The sequence below is a fragment of the Camelina sativa genome, chromosome 14 (assembly GCF_030686135.1).
Source record: "Camelina sativa cultivar CO46 ecotype springtype chromosome 14, ASM3068613v1".
In the NCBI taxonomy this organism is placed as follows: domain Eukaryota; kingdom Viridiplantae; phylum Streptophyta; class Magnoliopsida; order Brassicales; family Brassicaceae; genus Camelina; species Camelina sativa.
This window is the reverse complement of record NC_141893.1, coordinates 3,372,670-3,391,884: the sequence shown is the minus strand read 5'-3', so window position 1 is coordinate 3,391,884 and position 19,215 is coordinate 3,372,670. Positions and strand designations below refer to the sequence as shown.

General features: G+C 38.0%; 3 protein-coding genes across 15 annotated transcripts; 1 reads left to right on the top strand and 2 right to left on the bottom strand.

The window, feature by feature from the left end:
• Positions 1-83: 83 nt before the first annotated feature.
• On the bottom strand, positions 84-6,899 carry LOC104739456 (putative lysine-specific demethylase JMJ16). 10 transcript variants are annotated; one of them, XM_087484255.1, is made up of 13 exons: positions 6,558-6,899; positions 5,931-5,979; positions 5,424-5,742; positions 5,264-5,335; positions 5,068-5,145; positions 4,446-4,973; positions 4,130-4,357; positions 3,507-3,668; positions 2,972-3,340; positions 1,537-2,806; positions 1,344-1,447; positions 989-1,186; positions 84-743 (listed from the first exon to the last, which is right to left on the bottom strand). In XM_087484255.1, the coding sequence occupies exons 3-13, from the start codon at positions 5,724-5,726 to the stop codon at positions 429-431; spliced, it is 3,627 nt and encodes a 1,208-aa protein (XP_087340381.1). In that variant the 5' UTR covers positions 5,727-5,742; positions 5,931-5,979; positions 6,558-6,899; the 3' UTR covers positions 84-428. The 10 variants fall into 10 exon arrangements, with proteins under 10 accessions (XP_087340381.1, XP_087340380.1, XP_087340386.1 ...); XM_087484254.1 differs by having other exon boundaries at positions 5,931-5,982; positions 6,558-6,898; XM_087484260.1 differs by having other exon boundaries at positions 5,424-5,731; positions 5,931-5,982; positions 6,558-6,834.
• Positions 6,607-9,786, top strand: LOC104739454 (uncharacterized). The gene is made up of 2 exons (XM_010459802.2): positions 6,607-7,578; positions 7,733-9,786. The coding sequence occupies exon 2, from the start codon at positions 7,859-7,861 to the stop codon at positions 9,563-9,565; it is 1,707 nt and encodes a 568-aa protein (XP_010458104.1). The 5' UTR covers positions 6,607-7,578; positions 7,733-7,858; the 3' UTR covers positions 9,566-9,786.
• Positions 9,787-9,905: 119 nt separating this feature from the next.
• LOC104739453 (protein CHROMATIN REMODELING 20) lies at positions 9,906-19,192 on the bottom strand. Of its 4 annotated transcripts, none has more exons than XM_019236018.2 (26): positions 18,821-19,192; positions 17,731-18,088; positions 17,569-17,631; positions 17,376-17,471; positions 17,200-17,292; positions 16,899-17,089; positions 16,572-16,815; positions 15,971-16,084; positions 15,703-15,786; positions 14,996-15,316; positions 14,339-14,652; positions 14,140-14,230; positions 13,836-14,045; positions 13,541-13,660; positions 13,226-13,392; positions 12,963-13,104; positions 12,730-12,879; positions 12,591-12,646; positions 12,204-12,501; positions 11,969-12,098; positions 11,775-11,830; positions 11,452-11,678; positions 11,169-11,372; positions 11,005-11,083; positions 10,665-10,918; positions 9,906-10,561 (listed from the first exon to the last, which is right to left on the bottom strand). In XM_019236018.2, exons 2-26 carry the CDS (start codon positions 18,058-18,060, stop codon positions 10,186-10,188), a joined length of 4,410 nt encoding a protein of 1,469 aa, XP_019091563.2. In that variant the 5' UTR covers positions 18,061-18,088; positions 18,821-19,192; the 3' UTR covers positions 9,906-10,185. The 4 variants fall into 4 exon arrangements, with proteins under 4 accessions (XP_019091563.2, XP_010458103.2, XP_019091564.2 ...); XM_010459801.3 differs by having other exon boundaries at positions 17,731-18,091; positions 18,821-19,181; XM_019236019.2 differs by having other exon boundaries at positions 16,899-17,070; positions 17,731-18,091; positions 18,821-19,155.
• Between the last annotated feature and the right edge of the window lie 23 nt (positions 19,193-19,215).

Below are 19,215 nucleotides of genomic sequence, written 5' to 3'. Positions count from 1 at the left end.
GGTACCAATGTTAAGTATTTAAGTTTTGATTTTTGAAAGCAACTCACCACTTTTCTCATCATCACTCAAAAAGTCTCAAACGCTTTGGTGAAATGTCATCATTGTCCTTAAATTCATGTCCTTTGGACTTCAAAACAGAGAAACAATGTCATACTAGTAAACTGATGTGGAAACCAAGCCACACATGAGTCCGACTAGTATCCAAAACTAATGGTTTTAAGAACCCTATATAAACTTCTATCTTTCTCTTTCTCTTTTCTTTTTGTTATGAGACAGACGAAGAAACTGGGTTTTTTAGTTATATTCTTATATCCTTCCTCTGTAAGGGTGCCAAAAAGAATGAGTAGGGAAGGGAGCCTCATCCTGCAAAACAGTAACTGGATTCAACTCCGTATGTACATACTAAAATCAATTCCCTTCTAATCATATCAACGCCGGTTCTGGAGCTCTTCCTTCACAAGTTCGGTCACCAAATCCGAGTTAGACTCACTTAAAACCTCTTGAAGTGAGCTTAGTTCCTCCATGTTAGCTTTCTTGAACAGAACTTTGAGAATAGAGTTTGTTCCGGTAGGTAATAACCGGTGTTGGGGGGCATTCTGAACATTTCCTACACCCAATGATCTGACACTTGTGTTGACTTCTCTGGGAAGAGGATTTGCAGGGAACTGAACTTGTGGTCGCGAATAAGGCCTGGAATCCCAATAGTCTGTGCATACTCGATTCACGTCTAATGCTTCGATAGCCTGTTAATCACATTAGAGTATCTATCAACAAGATTTACAAATGAAGCTTTACATTTTCAAAACCAACAGTGCTATTATTCGACTCTTTCTAGCTAACAGAGAAGAAGAGGATATCTAAAAAGTTGGTTTTACCTAGGATTGTTGTTGAAATAGTTTTCTTTGTACATATAATTACAAAACCGTCCATATAAGTTTCAATGCAATTATATAAATCCGAGCCGAATTCAAAACTTGTAAAGAATTACCTGTACAATTGCGGGTGATGAATATCCAAACATTTCAAAACCGTCGGGACTCCCAGCGGGTTGCAAAGGAGGAAGATCTGATTTTCCGGCTTTGTGTTGCTTACTTATCTCCTGGTTCACTCTATCTTTTACCATCTCCCAGCATCTTGTAGGCGACAAGTGAACAAACACCTCACTGGGATTACTCTCCAAGTAAACCTGAGAAGAAGAACATACCACACAATTACCAATATAATCAAGGCAATACAACCCTTTTTCTCCGGAAATATTCATGTGGTTATGTAATAAACTGAAACACTACTCTGACATATAATACGGTTAGTCAAATAAGATCAGCATCTATCTACCAACTGACCATGAACAATGGACTGTCGCGTCCAGCATCCAGAATTTCTGAAATGTAGAAGCACATATTTCTTGGATCCAAAATGTTTAGGTACCTAACCCGGCTACGAAATCCTGCACCAAATAAGAAAAGACATTAAACACTTGCAAAATGTATAACTGTTTTTGTTCTCAAATTGCAAAAATACTTGACCACAGGTCACCTTTAGGGAAAATTGCTCGGCGGCTGCACCATGATTTTCCAGAAAACACACATCCATAACTTAAAGGCTCTACATTGCAATTGATTCTCCTCACGACCTTTGCAATACGGGGACCCTTTTGGCGAATGAACCCATCTGGACTATTGTTTTGCGAACAAGATGGTGTACCTGAATTACTTCTTGCCCCATCAACCACATCCAATATCACCAAACCTCCAGACTTTTTGGGTTTACAACTAGTAGCTTTTTCACCACCGTGGTTGTTAGTGTTTATTCTGTTACATATATTCTGAGCAAGCACACCAGCCTCGGCATTAACTTCCATGTGCGATGCAGAACTCGGTACATCCCCCCTCGTCGCTCTTTGGTCATTAGTAGGCAATGATATAGCGTTTCGGGTATGAGGCAAAGAATCTCCTAGCCTTCGGCAAATTGGAGCAGCAATTTTAGCAGAAGCTTCTAATGCTAAAACGTGGGTTGGTCTCTCTCGTACTTCCAGTTTGTTGCCAGAAGAAACTGCATCTCTTCTCACCGAACCTCGTTTCCTAGGTTTGTCATGCTCATCATCACTGAGGAGTATCACATCATTGGGTAGAATCTGTGAATTCTTTTTACCACTAACGGGCTTTGCAGTTGTCACAGAAAGTATACCTCCTTCAGATGATTGGCAAGCTGAAACTTTTGGATCAGAAGAATCATATACAGTTTCTTCTTTGACAGGCTTTATACAGTGGCTTGACGTTAACTGCTCCTCCTTGTCTTTCAGAAGTAAATTAACATCTGATAATTTACTCCCCTTCTCTAACCCTTTGCTTAGATCTTCTCTTAATGTTACTTTCAACTGCACATCTTTCGCTGAAATTGCAGCTGCTTGTGGACTCAGGTCCTTGTGCACTTTCTCTTCCTCATCTATCTCCATCTTGGTTCCTGAAATTTGTGTAGTTAATGCCAATCCTAGATCTTGACGCGCCCATCTATATACAGAACTCAGTTTCCCTTCCACTGCCTCAACAAGTACATTCAGTTCATCGATATCATAGCGAAATAGAAAATATTTAGTGACCCATGAACATGAACACAACTGCTTCACATGACTCAAACATGAATACTTCTCTGGGGAACAACGGCAACCAGCAGCAGACAGGTGCAAGTCAAAGAAACATATACAGCACTCTCTCTCGTTGGTAGCATCAAAATTAGTGTGCATCTTCAATGCAAGTGAAGAGTTGCACAAGAATTCTCTTTTGGTACGTTCCATGTCAATGCGTGCCTATATAAAACATGACAAAGTCAATTAATCACCACATTGATACCTCTTAAATAAAGATACCGGTTTACAAAGATACCTCTTAAATTAACAACGACTTCAGGATTTTCCAATCATTCACACTAAATAGCAACTAATTTCTAGAATCAAGACAAAGGATAATTCTACCTTGAGCGTTTTTGCCAAAATTCCATCCTTGCCACTAAATGCTTTCCACCTTAAGTTATCTACAGTATTTTTCTTTAGTAAGTTCAGCTCCCAGTCAGCTTTCACTACTTCTCTTGCTGCCCCAAGCAACAATTTATCATGCGAGATGGACGTTTTTCTACCCTGTTGACAGTATAACTCTATGGCAATCTGCCCATGAGGCAACCAGTCAACTGGTGCTACATTTACCGCTTCAGCACAGTTGAAACCAGAATTAAACCCGGCATGATATGCCCGGGGAAAAGTCAAGACAAACTCTCCAGCATGCTGGACACAACGGTGCACAGGTACTCCTGCGGTTTTCAGTTTTGATGGGGAGAGTTGTGTAACCTACACGAAAGAGCATCATAGGATTTATGTTACGTAAACGATACCGAAAGAATGATGTGCAACAAATGTATTTAAATCAGGAGCAAGTCGTTAGAGGATGAAAAATGGATCTATAGAACTCCTACAGGGTTATTAACTACAGAAATGGAAAATATCTAATGCTTACTAGCTTATGAAGCAAGTCAGGCTGTTCTTCGAAAAGGTCCGGCAAATGCTTTCTCATCGCATCCTCGAGTTTAACAGCATCCTTCCCCCCAACACCATACCACAATTTTGGTGCACCCCAGTGCATATAATTCAACGAATACAAGTGGTGATCTTCAACATGCTGTATCAAGGAAACAAAAACAAAAAGCAGTAACAAAAGGAATGTCAGAGCAAAATAAGATGTAGAGTAATGAAAAATACATCCACTGGTTTAAGAAAAGTTTATAATATGTTACACTAAAGCATTTGGGAAGAGTTCCATATGCGGAATGTTTTGAAACAGACAAAAGATATGAAACGATAATCAATTTCGTTCAGGTTTTTCAGATGATGAAATAAATATCCTCAACCTTACTTTATTCGGAAATTGAATTAAATATATCAGCTTTGCGAATAATGGATAACCGATCATTGAAATTATGTAGCAGAGAAATTCGATCACATTCATAATAAGTGCATTCTGTTGTAGTTATAAGTTATAGTATGAGCCTATGTTTGATTTCAGTAAAAGGAAATATCCTAACTCAGCATATGATGTAACATGCAAAATAAAATTATGCAATTCACAGAGATCAATCTTACCCAACAGAAAGAAGAAAAGCACATCCCAATATACAACCACGGCACAAGGACACCGGAAATATCACTGCCCTCGTACCTAAGGAGGGATCCCGGAAGCCTTGGAAAGTTATTTAAGTTCCAGCCTGATCTTGCATATTTTTCCTCTGAAGAAGAAGCATTGTGACTTGATGATGTCTTGGGAAATCCACTACCAAATACCCCAGTTTCAAGGTCAGCACCATATAGAACCTATATTGAAATATCATTGCGTCAGTTAGGAGATACAAAACATAAACCCCCAAATAAAATAAAATAAACAACTGGAACAAAAGTTCACCTCTATCTCTTCAGTTGCTTTATCTACTATCCGCCAATATTCACCTTCAACATCCTCAACTGCTGGCTCCCAGCAGTCTATGGAATTACCAACTTTACATTCATTGTCTGTAGAAGTTTCACTCTTTTTAAAATACTGAGCCTTGAAATCATCAGCATATTTCTGGAAGTCTTTTAGTGTGAACCCTGGACCAGGCTCAAACCCAAACGTCTCAAGTTCACTCATTCCAGTGCTTGCAGAACAGGAATCGCTCATGCCACTAGTGACAGGATCCGTTCCCGTTTTCATGAACTTTCTTTTCTTCTTTCTCATTTGATTAGAAAGCTTTGAAATCTTCTTCATTGAACTCCGGTTCTGAAGTTTATCAACTCTTTGGACACGAGTCGCAAATTTAGAACCCTCCCATACTTGCTTTTCTCTCAGTGGGCAGGGGGGTTTCCAGGAAGGAGGAGGAACAATGCGACAGATTCCATACTTTTCAGCTTCCGGTCTTATTTTAGCTATATAATTCAAAGTGTCTTCAAACTCCTAGAAACAGGTTTGCAGCTTATGTCAGATATATGGATCTATTTACATAGAAATTCAGTTCAAAAGGTTTGGAAGTACAGAATATGAACAAGACCTCTTCGCTCGGGTAGAATACAGGGGCGTCTTCAAGGTCAGGCCTACGAGCTTCATCTGGATGCCATTTCGCAGTTACCTGCCAAACTTGTGAAAATGACGTTAGAGGGTCATGAGAAAACTACGATACAAGAAAAGATAAGGCATCCAATCCTAAAGGGAAAGACATTTATAGTTGAGCATTAACTGAGATCAACCTTTTGGCAGTCTTTACATTCTTCACAACCCCTAACCACACCCTTTGGTAAAGAAGGCTCGACTTTAGAATTCTGCAACAAGACAGATGCATGAGAAAGGCAAGTTGATCAAGATGGAAACACAAGTTGTTATAAAGTAAATGCAAAACAAAGAACTCACTTGATCAAGATGTTGTTGAGATGCGGCATTGTCATTGTTAGCAACATCATCATCATCATCATCATAATTAATCCAAGGTCTATTACGGCGAAGAGAGCGAGCAGCTTTGGATTCATCGGTCTCAACTTCCATCTTGGGTTGTTCGGTAACAGGAACAGTTTCAATGGGAGTCATGGCTTTATCAGAAGAACCAGGGGGTAGCCTTTTTAAAGTGAAAGTGGCATATGATTCAAACCCAGGAGGAACAGATGGCAAATCATCACTTTCATCTTTAACACAGATTCTCATAAGCTCTGTCCCCATTACTTCTGTGCCAACACTACAAATTTCATGTCTCAAGAATATCACAACCAAAAACTATAAATAATAAACAATAATAACATCAACAAAATGGTGTGCGGATTTTAAGGGCAAAGTACGAGAGATTACATATATAAAAGGTTCATCATCGCTAATTATGAAGAATCATTCAAAAAAAAAAAAAAAAAAAAAGAGGAAAATGCTTACATAGTCTTTGATTTAGGGTTTCTCAAAACAGCTGGAGCTCCATCAACAACTACTGCACCCAGCAGATTCAACAAATCAGAAAAAAAAAATTAACAATCAACAAGGATGTAAAAGATCTGAAGAAACCCTAAAATCTAAAATCGTTGAAATCAATCTTAGGTAAAAATTGAATAATCCAGTTTTCAACAGATCTAACCCTAGATTCAGATTATCTTCTTATCGCATGTCATTTTCCATGTTTGCATAAAAATTAAGAAAATTCAAAAGCTAAGCCACAAACACACACAAACCATAAATAAATAAATAAAAATAAAAAGGTCCAAAATAATGAAACCAAACCTTTTTCCAATATTCCCAGAAAAACAAAATAAAAAAAAAAATCAGGTAGAAGAAGAAGAAAAGGGCAAAATTGGAATTAAATCTACAGGTCCATCCACATATGTTGTTGTTTTGGGTTTCTTTCTTTCTTTGTGATATTAAAAAAAATCTCTGATGAAAAAGAAGAACCAAAATCAAACAAACAAGATGCAAAAAAAAACAGCTATCTAATCTAATCTACACTTTTATTTGATTCACTGGGTTTACAAAGATTTAAGATTAAACTCTTATCATCATCATCATCATCACCTTGTTTTTTCTACAAACAATTTTAAGATCATGAGATGATGAAACATGTGGGTGGCTTTTGGTGCTCTGGGCTTTTGATAAATAATATAAATATATATTTCTGGGATTTTTTTTTCTTCTTCCCTTGCGCTGCTGCCCTCTATTTTGATGTGTGATGATGTCTTCTTGGCTTGGTTATAAGTTATAACGCTTCTAAAAGCAAGCAGATGCAATTTCCTATGCAACTACTCTTTACGAATATTTTGTTTTTCTCTCTCTATCTCTCTCTCTCTCTCTCAAGACTCAAGGGAACCCAACCCACCCATATAAAGCAATTAAACTATTTCATTTTACGTATAATTGTTGTTTTATGACTTTTGTTTGGGTCTTTTTAACACCCAAAAACAACAAAAACATTTTTTACTACTAACATTACAGCTAATCCACACAAATTATATAAAGAAATTTTACTAATTTAGATAAGTAAGTATATATTACTAGATTAAGATTTGTATTTACAGGGCGGATAATTTGAATACGATCATGTCATATTGTCTTTCCCAAAAGAGTTATTGTAATATACATTGAACCAAAAAAAATTAGGTTATCGACAAATTATTAATATTTTTGGACCAACATATTATAAATTTGAATATGATAATGCAATCTTCTAGATCAAGAGTGCTGAATTACAATAATACGAGTTTACTTATTTAAGTGTTGCACAACCATAATTTTCTTACTATTAATTTATTTGTATTCAATAATATTAGTATCTAGCGCGTTAAATGCTGGTATATTTTATTTATTTACCAAAATCGCAGTGGGATTTAGTAGTCAAAGTACCAATAATACAAAAGAGAATAAAGAAAAAGAGGAGGTGAATGTAATTTCAGAAGTGATTGGAAAGAAATGAAAAAAGTAGAGACATGGAGGGTGTATATTGTAAATTAAGTATAAACCCTACTTATCAACTCTCTCAAACCCCGCGTTGAAGAAGCCAAAAAGACTCGCACAGCTTCGACGAACGAACGAACGAACGGTGAGTGCGTTCTTACACTCATTTCTCCAGATTTGTGTTTGCTTCGGTTGCTCAAACTTATCCCTACTTTGAGAATTTTCTGCTTCTTTTTTTGTTTGAATCTGTTTCTGCTTCTCTGTCTGAAGCTTCAAGCTTGTATCTTTCCTTTTCACAGGTTTGGTTTCTCCAAGAATTGAGCTTCCTTACAGCAAAGGATTGAACTTCCGTACAGCAAATTTTTCTGGGTCTAATACGATTTTGTGAAAGGAAAGATCTTTGCTTTGTTAAACTGGGTCGAGAGATGGCTTCATCAAATTGGCTACTTGAGGTTCACTTCTTGCATATGCCAAGTTTGTCTCCAAAGCAGACGAATCTCTGTTTGTTGAATCCTTTATCTTGCAGAAAGATGTCTTCTTTAGATTTGAAGCAAGAAATTGTGTTGAAAAAGGATGTTTATATGATGAGATGCCAGGGCGTGCTCAATGGTGTGTGCATCGACCATGTAAATGATGTTACTGAGAGAAGCTCAGAATTCCATCACTATGGTGTCGGTACTAACTTGAGAGCCAGAGTGAAACCGAGGAAGCATTTAGGTTCTTCGAGTTTATCCTCTGATGGACCAATTACCGAAAACGACCAAGAGACAAACAATGAGATCCTTCATAACCTGTGCAGCAATGGGAAGTTAACAGACGCTTGCAAACTTGTCGAGGTGATGGCACGTCATAATCAGGTTCCTCATTTCCCTTCTTGCTCAAACTTAGTCCGTGGTCTAGCTAGAATTGATCAGCTGGATAAAGCAATGGGTATCTTGAGAATAATGGTAATGTCTGGTGGGGTTCCAGACACTATTACCTATAACATGATCATCGGAAATCTTTGCAAGAAAGGGCATATAAGATCTGCCTTGGTCCTCTTAGAAGACATGAGCTTGAGTGGGAGCCCTCCAGATGTGATTACCTATAATACAGTGATTCGGTGTATGTTTGATCATGGGAAGGCTGAGCAAGCCATCAGGTTTTGGAAGGAACAACTGCGGAATGGTTGCCCTCCATACATGATTACATACACGGTTTTGGTTGAACTCGTGTGCAGGTACTGTGGAAGCGCTCGAGCTATGGAAGTTTTAGAAGACATGGCAGTGGAAGGTTGTTATCCTGATATTGTCACATATAATTCTCTGGTTAACTATAACTGCAGGCGAGGGAATTTAGAGGAGGTGGCTTTGGTCATTCAGCATATTCTATCTCATGGACTGGAACTGAACACCGTAACTTACAACACTCTTCTACATTCTCTTTGTTCTCACGAGTACTGGGATGAAGTGGAGGAGATTCTAAACATCATGTACCAGACGTCCTACTCTCCAACAGTTGTCACTTACAACATCTTGATTAATGGTTTATGCAAAGCCAGGCTTTTGAGTCGTGCAATCGACTTCTTCTACCAGATGCTGGAACAAAAGTGCTCACCTGACATTGTCACTTACAATACAGTTCTAGGAGCCATGTCCAAAGAGGGAATGGTCGATGATGCGATTAAGTTACTTGGATTGCTTAAAAGCACGAGTTGTCCGCCGGGCTTGATCACTTATAACTCTGTAATCGATGGGTTGGCCAGAAAGGGACTGATGGAAAAATCATTGGAGCTGTACCATCAGATGCGGGATGCTGGAATCTCTCCCGATGATATAACCCGTCGTTCTTTAATATATGGTTTCTGCCGGGCAAACTTAGTTGAAGATGCGAGTCAAGTTTTAAAGGAGACGAGCAATAGAGGGAATGGAATCAGAGGTAGCACTTACAAGTTGGTGATCCAAGGGCTATGCAAGAATAAAGAGATGGAAATGGCAGTAGAGGTTGTTGAGATAATGCTAACAAGTGGATGTAAGCCAGATGAGACAATATATACCTCAATAGTTAAAGGCGTAGAGGAGATGGGAATTGGAAGTGAGGCTGATCAGTTGCAGAAGAAGCTGAAGCAGTGGAAACTGTTGAGGGAAGTGTAGGAAATGTAATTGACGCCGCCTATTAAGCCTTTTGTACAGGGAATCAGTTTTGTAAGGCAACGGTTGAATCAGAAAGCTTAGGCCTCTCTGTTTGCTCAAAATTAAGTTTTAGTTTCTTCTAGTCACTCTTTTGCTCTTCCTTTGATTGGATAATCCAAAGCAGCAATATTGAGACATCCTTTTGTTTTTCCAGATTTATATTTAGCAAAATTACCCAGCCATTTACATCAGCTTCTTAATCGGAACAACACTCTCTAAAATCTAATCGAACCCACTTTATCTTATTATAAGCGTTCTACTTTCTGCAACATATATCCTTAATGTACGAAAATATAGCAAATATTGAATAGAAGTTGTATATTCAAATCTCAAAAAAGAGTAGTATCGATGTTACAAATCCTTAATCTCCTTAAGATTTACAAGACACAAGTTTAAACATGATTAGAAGTCGACCCCTAACAAACGCTCTGATTTGCCCTCCGCAATGAAACTATAATGTAACTCATCTATAATCTACAGGGAGTTTCAAATGATACTATTCCCATATATATGGGTTCCAGTCTCATAATGAAAAGAAGAAAAAGACTAACTCAACTTCTTTTCCAATCTTCATTTCCTATTTAGTTTACCTCTGAAGGTTTAGCTGCAGGTAAAACGTCTGCCCATGTTAACACGCGCCCACACTCCCCACAGAACGTGCTATTCCCCACTCTTATTCCTTGGCTTATGAGAGTAAGCTGGTGAGCAGTTCTGGTGCAGTTACGGATCAAAAAACGACTTCTGTTGAACAACTTTGGCATGCGTACGGGTTCTGTTTGTACAGAAGGAGAAGGTTTTGGGAGCACTGGAGATTCGCTAAGTGGTACCCGCTGAACTTCTTCCCATTCAAGCGCCCTCCTGTAAACTTCCCAGGCCATGTCTTTTTCCTCCTTTGTCAGTCTTTCCTCCTCATTCTCTTGTAACAATGTCTCGTGCTCATGGAAATTGGAAATCCAGCTAGTAAAAGAAAGAAAAACAGAGAGCGTCAAAAAGCAAGTTGCATAGAAAAGCAAGGAATGTAAGTACCGATTGTGAATATGGTTAAGCTTGCGAAACTTACTTTGGCCCGTGTCTCTGTAGCAAGCTCTCCATCAATTTGTCACAGCCAACACGAGGTAAAGTGGCCTTCTGTTTCTGTGAATTCTCCACCAGATTGCATTGAGCCACTTCATTTTGCTTGCTTATCTCAGTTACGGTGTCAGATTTCTCATCATCGTCGTCAAATTCAAAAAGGTGTAACATCTCTTCTTTGGAGATAGTCCTGTGCACTTGTTGTCTATCCACCACTCTCGCAGCTAGCCCCTCCTTGGTCACCTAATCATATTAACAGATCTGATTCATAAATGCCTCCTTCAAGGTAAGAAACACTAAACTTTAAAATGTTTTGGGTCTTTTAATACCTGACGTTTATATATCTTTTCTTCAATAGTCCCACGTGCCATCAACCTGTATGCAAATACTGGTTTCTTTTGACCATACCTACAAACAATAAGTTCACGTGATACTAAGCCACAACACTTTATACTATTGACAAATTTTATGCCCACAGTAGTCTAACAATTACCTCCATGCTCGAAATATAGCTTGAAGATCATAGGTTGGATTCCATGAACCATCAACTATGATCACACGGTTAGCAGCATAAAGATTAATTCCAAGCGATCCCGCTCTGGTTGAAATTAGAGTGCATTTCACCCTTTTGTTATCAGGCTCATTAAACCTATCAACCAACTTCTGCCGTTCTGAGCTTTCAGTTTTTCCATCAATTCTGCGCCCACCAAGGGAGTTAGAGCCTTCATAACTGTACAAACAGCATTCTTTCTATTATAAAAGAACAAGATACCAACCTGTACCAGTCTTTTCCCTTTTTCCAGAACTTTCCTTGTTTTCCATGCCGAGGTACTCTTGAAAGATATAGTTCTATGAGATCCAGTGTCGGGATACTCTGGCTAAACACAAGCGCCTTATCCCCCACATCAGCACACATGGATAAAATATCCAATAGCAAAATCATTTTGCCGCTATACTCCGCCACCTTATAATTATTTTTTTGAAGTAGGTCGACCCACCAATCCTGGCACACAGAAAAGGTTAGATTCAGAGGATGAGTGCATTATCACGCTGTTTACTTAAAAATGTTGTCTAGTCAGGCTGAGTAGACTATAGTTACCTTCTGGAGGTAGCCATCAACTTTATCTTGCAAATCATTCATAGTTCTTTGTTTCTCTGTCAATATCCAAAACAATGACACAGTGTGTTAAGATACTTTGATAACTGTTGGTAAAAAAGTCTGATCTTAGCTGTTGCGTCTGTTCATTATACTAGTTTAAATAAAGCATAAAAACAGTGACAATTTATAATTACCTCCCGTAACCATGTTGTAGTCTGTATTTTCTTCACTTGAGCAGTCATCTGGAATATCAACAATGCTACCACGACGACCATTCTTGCTATCCTCTCTTCTTAATTGCGGAATCCCTGGATGATTTAAAATCTGGGGGACGAAATACCGCAAAGAAAATTGAGACTATGAGACAAACACCAAATAAAATTTCCAGATATAAAACTTTTTCTCAAATCAGCTATTATTAATTTATACCTGAGCCAAGACCTGGTAAGCAGCGAAAAAGTTTTTTCTCATTCTTTCATCTGCTCTTCCATCGCTGAACCCATATAACCTAAGAAATCTCTGATACAATTTCCGCTGCAAGGGCGATAGCTTGACAGATATCACGAAGACTGTTTTAGGTGGCAGATCCTTTTTCACCACATTCATGTCCATTCTTTGCACAAATCCTTTCAATTGCTCATACAGAATGTGTGATCTCTGGTTCATAATTTTTACATCCTCCGCAGTAGAATTCATATGCTGTCCGTTTTCTATTGGATTTTGGAACCTGCAGGTATGGAGAAGCATGATTGAAATGACTAGAATCATCACATCATAGCACGCAGAAAGAAAAAAACACTGGTATGAAACACTTGCCGATTTCTAAACTCAGGACTACTCCCCAAGAATCCTTCTCTGACAAAATCAACCATCTGTTGCAGTAGAGGCATAGCATAAGAAACTGGGGCTAAAAGAAAATAGCTCAGAAATTTCTATGGTTCCCTCAGCAACTTACACAATAATATTCCATGAGATTGTTTTGAAGGGGTGACCCAGTTAAGGCAATTCTTCTCTGGCATTTAACTTGCTTCAAAGCTTGCGTTGTGTCAGCCCTGGTGTTCTTAATAATGTGAGCCTCATCGCAAACAAGTATATCAGGTCCATCCTGCAGCCACATAGTTTTAGAGAATTTCAAGAATAAAATATCCCAAGCAGAACATGAAAACAAAAAAATCTCTTTAGTCTCACCCTCAAGGCACTACAGATCTCTCTGGCCGCATTCAAATCCTTCACCCCCCTCCCAAGAGACAGGTTTCTAAAAGCTGCATATCCCATCAAGAAAACTCCCCCCTTATTTCGCCACTTTTTTAGCAAGTCCAATCTCCTCTCCCTTCAAAAAAGACATTAGCGCAGGAAGTGAATTGACAGCTGAGATCTAGTGCAGTTTGACGAGAGGGAATGCATATATATTCTTATATTAGGGCAAGACCTTCACATAGAAGAATCTATACCTTGAAACATCTTCAAGCATGAAAATGCGAAGTGGTTTTACTTCTGATGGCATCCACTTCATGAATTCACTTCGCCAATTGTGCAACACATTTACAGGAGTCACAATAAGAGCAGTTTTCAACCCCAAATCAACACATCTCATTGCGGTGTACAGGAACGCTATAACCTGGTAGTTTTCAGTGGGAGAAGAAATAAAGAGCCAGTAATAGCACACATCATATTAACGAAAAACTATTAACCACTAGTGCTATGTGTAATAGGGACGATAATAAGATACATGCAAACAGACTCGTGCATGAAAAAAAATTAAGCACCTGAAAAGTTTTGCCCAGGCCCATTGTATGAGCTAGAATGCAGCCAAGGCCTTTATCACCTGACTTTACTCTGCTGATAGACTGAATAATATTTTCCCACATAAATCTAATCCCGGTTACCTGAAAATAGAAACCTCCAAACTTAAAGCAAAAGCCATTTCCATATTAAGTATTTTTTTACAGATAAATGGTTAAAATAAGCATTTCTAATCGAGATGGGTATATTATATGTTTAATGCCCACTATGGAAGTATATTAATGTTATGATGATAGGAATGCACATAGGTATGCAAACCTGATGGACTTTTAGTTTGGCAGATATGCTACAAGGAACCCTCACAGCTCCTTCACCAATCTCCCTAGCCACATTCACTATGTAACCACTGTGAGCATCACCAAGAACCTCAACTTCCGCACCTTCAGGAATAGATTTCAGGTCTCCCATAGAGCTAATTGTTTTGTATCTGGCAGAAAACTGCAAGGACCTAAGACGCTCCTGCCGTTCCTACAAAAATAAAGAAACCAAATGAGTAATATTAATATAAAAATCGAAGTTTGTGTACTAGTATAACGAAAATAACTGCAGAAGAAGTTAAGACCTTTTCAATTGCAATTTTTCTTCTCGTATCTTTCCCTAGTTCAGCATCATCAATTATCCGCCGAATTCTCTTTTTTGATTTCTTCTTTGAGCTAAAAGAAAAAAATCTTGCAAGTAAGAACAGTAACACAACAATACTAACTAAATTCGTTGGGAACATGCTGGAATTTTAAATCCGCTAGATGTGTATAAGATAATACCTGATTGCTACATTAACATCAGCCGAATTGTTATCAGAGCTGGAATCAGAGCTAGAATCAGAGCTGGAATCAGAACTCAACTCTACTGACTTCTTATCCCTAATGGCTTTCTCCAGTTCTAGTGTCAATCTTTGCAAGGGCATTGGAGAGCAGCAACAACAATCCCAACCAGAGGATTGAGCTTCAGACAAGTATTCTTCACCGATATTCCTCTTTATACATGAGGCACAGAAAAGTTTTTCGCATGTCCTACAATCTATTAAGTCAGTAATATGACCACACCATTCACAACTACGTTCCGAAGAGTCTTCAATCTGATCGTAAAAGTTGGTTAGAAAGAGACAGATATAGCAATGATTTTATTAGATTATGGAATTGTATGTGATCCTCTAAATAACAAAAAGTAGAATATGGCAACAAAAGAAGTTGATACTCTTGATGAAGGCAAAAAAAAAAATGAAAAAGACAATTTAACCCTATCAGTTAAATATTGGTTAGCCATGAATCAACTACGACAACAAAATAACTTAGTTCCTACTCTGGATTCACCATATTAGTCCCCCTTCCATGTAACAAGTTATTCACCACGTTAAAGAGATCTAGATTGTAATTATATTCTGATATGTCACATATAACTGGAAGAAGAAAAACACATACCTTCGCAACTCTATCTTCAATTGAACGTTTACAATCCATGCAAACTATTACTTCCAAAAGGGGGTGAGTATGCACTTCCACAGCTACGTTATTACAGGCAGTACACCTAAAACTGTTTGCTGGATTATGTGAATCATCTCTCATGGTATCAACATCTGAATTAGACAATTTCCCGTTTTCCACTCTGTTGACTTCATTGTTATGAACTTGAGTGCTGGTCTCAGGAATTTTTACTCGATCTTCACCAGAACTTTGGGCAATATAATTCCCATTCAAATACACACAGTCATCATCCATATTCTCTGCCGTACACCTGATAACCTGAAATAAAACCAAATGAAGACTGCTACGTCAGCCAGAAAATTATTCCTTCAGACCAACAAAACCCCTGGCACCACAAGCCCCAAAGCCCAAGTTCCGCTATAACATAAGACAGAACCATTACTTGACAATCGAGCAATAAAATGTAAGAGCTTATATAACAGGCAAATTACCATCTTTCCCCTAAATATGTATAACCCTCAGTAAACTATATCTTATAAAACATAAAATCAACATTAATCTTAACTAGGAGAAAGTTGTAGGAAAACACAACTATATCTCCAAAATCAGGCTCACTATGATATCCCCTATAGAAGATATTACTGACACTCTATGCTACTTATGCAACATAACCTCAAGGAACTGAAAGAATAGGCAAAACAAACCTGTTTAGATCTTTTACTGCGTCTCTTCCGTTTCAAACGAAGTTGAAGTTCACGATCACTATTTAAATCATCCTCTTCTTTGACCTGTAGGTGATTTAATGTCATACTAAAGCTGATAAATGGTAAGGCGGGAGTTGCGAGTAGTCTTAAATGGTATTTCATATATAGATTTTATTGCAAACTCTACAAATGCAGAAACATAAGGAGCAACCAGAAACATAAGGTGCTTAATCACAGAAATCTAAGAAGTAAAGTTAAAAAGTAATACCCTTATATAATTTTTCTTTTGTTCTTCAGAAAGGGGAAGTTCTCTTTCATTTTCTATTGCATCGGCCAAAAATGGATCTGCCAAGCCTGCATCAATCTCTTCAATTTCCTCTACCTGAAAACAAAACAAAAAACTTCAATGATCACTCTAGACTGCCACGAGTTTTATTAAAGCGCAATGTTTTGAAACTGTCCAACTCCGTTAAACTAGCAGGATAAGAAACAGAAGATCTATAAACATTACTTGCCTCCATAGGTCAATATAATGCCTTCCATCATCTTAAACTGTTACAACTAATAATAACCAAGTAACGCTCGAATTTTATTTTTCGGTATGTTTTCCTGTTCTGGTTATGGCTTAACAGTGAATTATACCATATATATTAGTGACTTGCAAGCAGGACCTAAAAAGGAAACATAAGCCTGCTTGCAAAATAAGTATTATGGCAAGTAAGCACCCACTTTAAATTGCCAAGAAAAGGAGATGTCAAGTTTGATGTTTTTTTCTTGGAGTGAAGAATAACTAACAGATGCAAACGTACGCAAATCATCATCAGCATCAGGACTAACAGGAAAAATAAAGACATAATAGAAAAGTTAACCTCATTGACTCCTGGAAATTCTAATCCCATGGCTGCAGCTTGTTGTGGAGTGCTTGCCAAGTAAACAGACGCCCAATCCTTACTACCAAAGGAAATAGACTCATCCCTTTTTTCCGAAAAAACTTTGTTTAGAGACGACCAGTCAAGTTCAGATGTTCCAGCTAAAGATTCTTTGGCAGCACCATCAGCAAGCTTTTTCTCCAGAAAACCACTAGCTCCCTCCTCCAAAAGTTTTCCATGTCGTCTACACCAGAAAATGTTTAGAAATACCATCCACGACACTCAGAATTTGCAGTAACTAAAAGTTGAAGCTAATAAAAACCGTACTTTCGGACAGGCCGGTGAGTGTGAAGAAACCTCTCAGCGTTAGCCAATGATTCCACAGTTTCTTTTGTCACCTGAGTCCCAACCCAGTGGGCTCTTTGTTTCCAAGCTTCAGTGTGGCAACCATTAGGGGCTTGACTTTCTATCATCTCATATAATTTTGGAAGCTCAATTCCTGCACCATCAAGTTGCTCCTTAAAGAAAGAAACAACAAGGAAAACAGAACTGTTTAAGTTCTTTTGAATGACGTGTAACCCTTTGGATTATATTTTAAGGAAATAGAGAAATCAACAACAAAACATACCAACAGGTTTGAGCTTTCTGTTTCAAGCTCATCAAGAGTTGCCTCCCATTCATCTTTAAAAGTCATCATTTCAGCAGCAACAGCTTTATTCAACTAAAACAGGCACTCTCATAAGATGTTAAAATGCGAACGAGCATAGGAACTCGAAGCTATGATAGTAAGAAAAAGAAATTAACCTCTTCACCACTGAGTGTTTGTGATAATTCCTTCCTAACTTCACTCTCTACATTAGAAAGAGACTCCTTTTCAAGTGCTTCTTGAGCATCTGCAGCCTATAGATCAATGGGGTATCACAAAGAGTAAGATTGAGACCTAAAAGTTAAATTGGCCTGAATAGAAATCTATTGAACAAAAGAAGAGATTAAATACCTTACTCTCAACTCCCAAAAAATCTGAAATTAACTCTTCTATTTCTTCCTCGCTCAGAGGTTTCTGTACAATAATTGTTTAGAGATACATTAGATAAACATACGCACTTTCTCCGTCATGATACAACTGAAAAAGTGACCAAGAGATATCTAAGTTGCTTACCTCATGATCCAAGTCATCATCTCGTCCCAACAGCAATTGTTCATCTTCTTCTGAACTGAATTCAGAACTTTCCGATATACTCTCAGTGGCTTGCATATCCTCATCTTTTTGCCCATCCTGATTGTTATTTTCTTCCATCTGCACATCAATGTGCTCCCCTCTCTCATCTCTAGCTTTCATCACCTCTTCAAGCTTTGCCTCCATCATCTCCTGGTCTACCTCCATTATTTCGTCTGTTATATCCATCACATCCTCTGTTGCCTCCACTGTATACACCTTCTCCTCTGGCTTTTCACCTTGATCCTTCCCTTTTCCTTCATTTGGCTCCATTAAAAAGGGTTCTCCTTCACGTCACTTCCTGCTGAAAAAGCGTTAATAACAGTTACGTTAAACATACCTCGGGAGACTTATCATCTAGTCACTAACACAGCACCACAGAGATTCACATGAAAATACCAATAAAAGAAAAGGATAAATTCTCTATATACAAAAACATGTACCATTCAGCCAAAAAGTTGAAAAATCTACGAGAATGAATAACGAAAATTCCAGCACTACCAACCCTAAACCAAAATAAAAATCAAGGGCAATCTAATAATGTCAAGGGCTTCCAACTCAAAGCCAATAGGGAAAGAGTGGATTCCTCCTGTCCCTAACATATATAAATTTGATTAGGGTCCCAAAACTAATCATCGACATAAGATTCCATAGCATCTATTGTTTACATACGGGACATTAAATTCAGAAGAGACTATGAATGAATTCTAGTTGAAACAATATAAACCTAATGTAATTCATATCACTCCCAACACAGAAAGTTTGAAATTCCACAGAACTGCCAAAATGTAATAATAATAACAAGAAGAAGTAATCAATTCAATAAAGAAGCCTTGTTTCTGCCCTAAGGTCTGATCAGGCCTATACACTCTCATTATCTAACAACACAAGCTCAAAGAGATCTACGGAACCACTCCAGTCATCAATAAAAAAAAAAAAAAAAAAAACGGAACTAGCTTTGTGTGGTGGCAAAACAATACAGTGAAGGAGAGGTACAAAAAAAAAAAACATTGGCGAGGAGAAGAAGCTTTACCAAAGTGAGAGAATACTATCAGTGGAGAGAGCAGACTCTCTGTGGCAGAGAGAGAGATAAATATATATAAAGAGATAGGGAGGAATTAAAAAAACAAAAGCAGGCGCGACAATGAATTTGCTAGGGTTTGTGTTTGGGGTAAGGTACGAAGGGTTGCGATCGAAACGGTTCGCCGTTGGTGTGGAGAGTGTTTGGGGTTGGTTTCTCCAGATGGTTTAAAAATACTTTGGAGAGGTTCGACGCTTTTGGAAATTGGAATTAACAATTTTACAGAAATTTCATTCCTAACCAGGAATATTAGCGGTAATTGTAGTTGTTGAATTGGATTGGATGATAATATCGAGGAACTCACTCTCAATTTATATATATTCTAGATGATGATGAAGAAGTAGAAT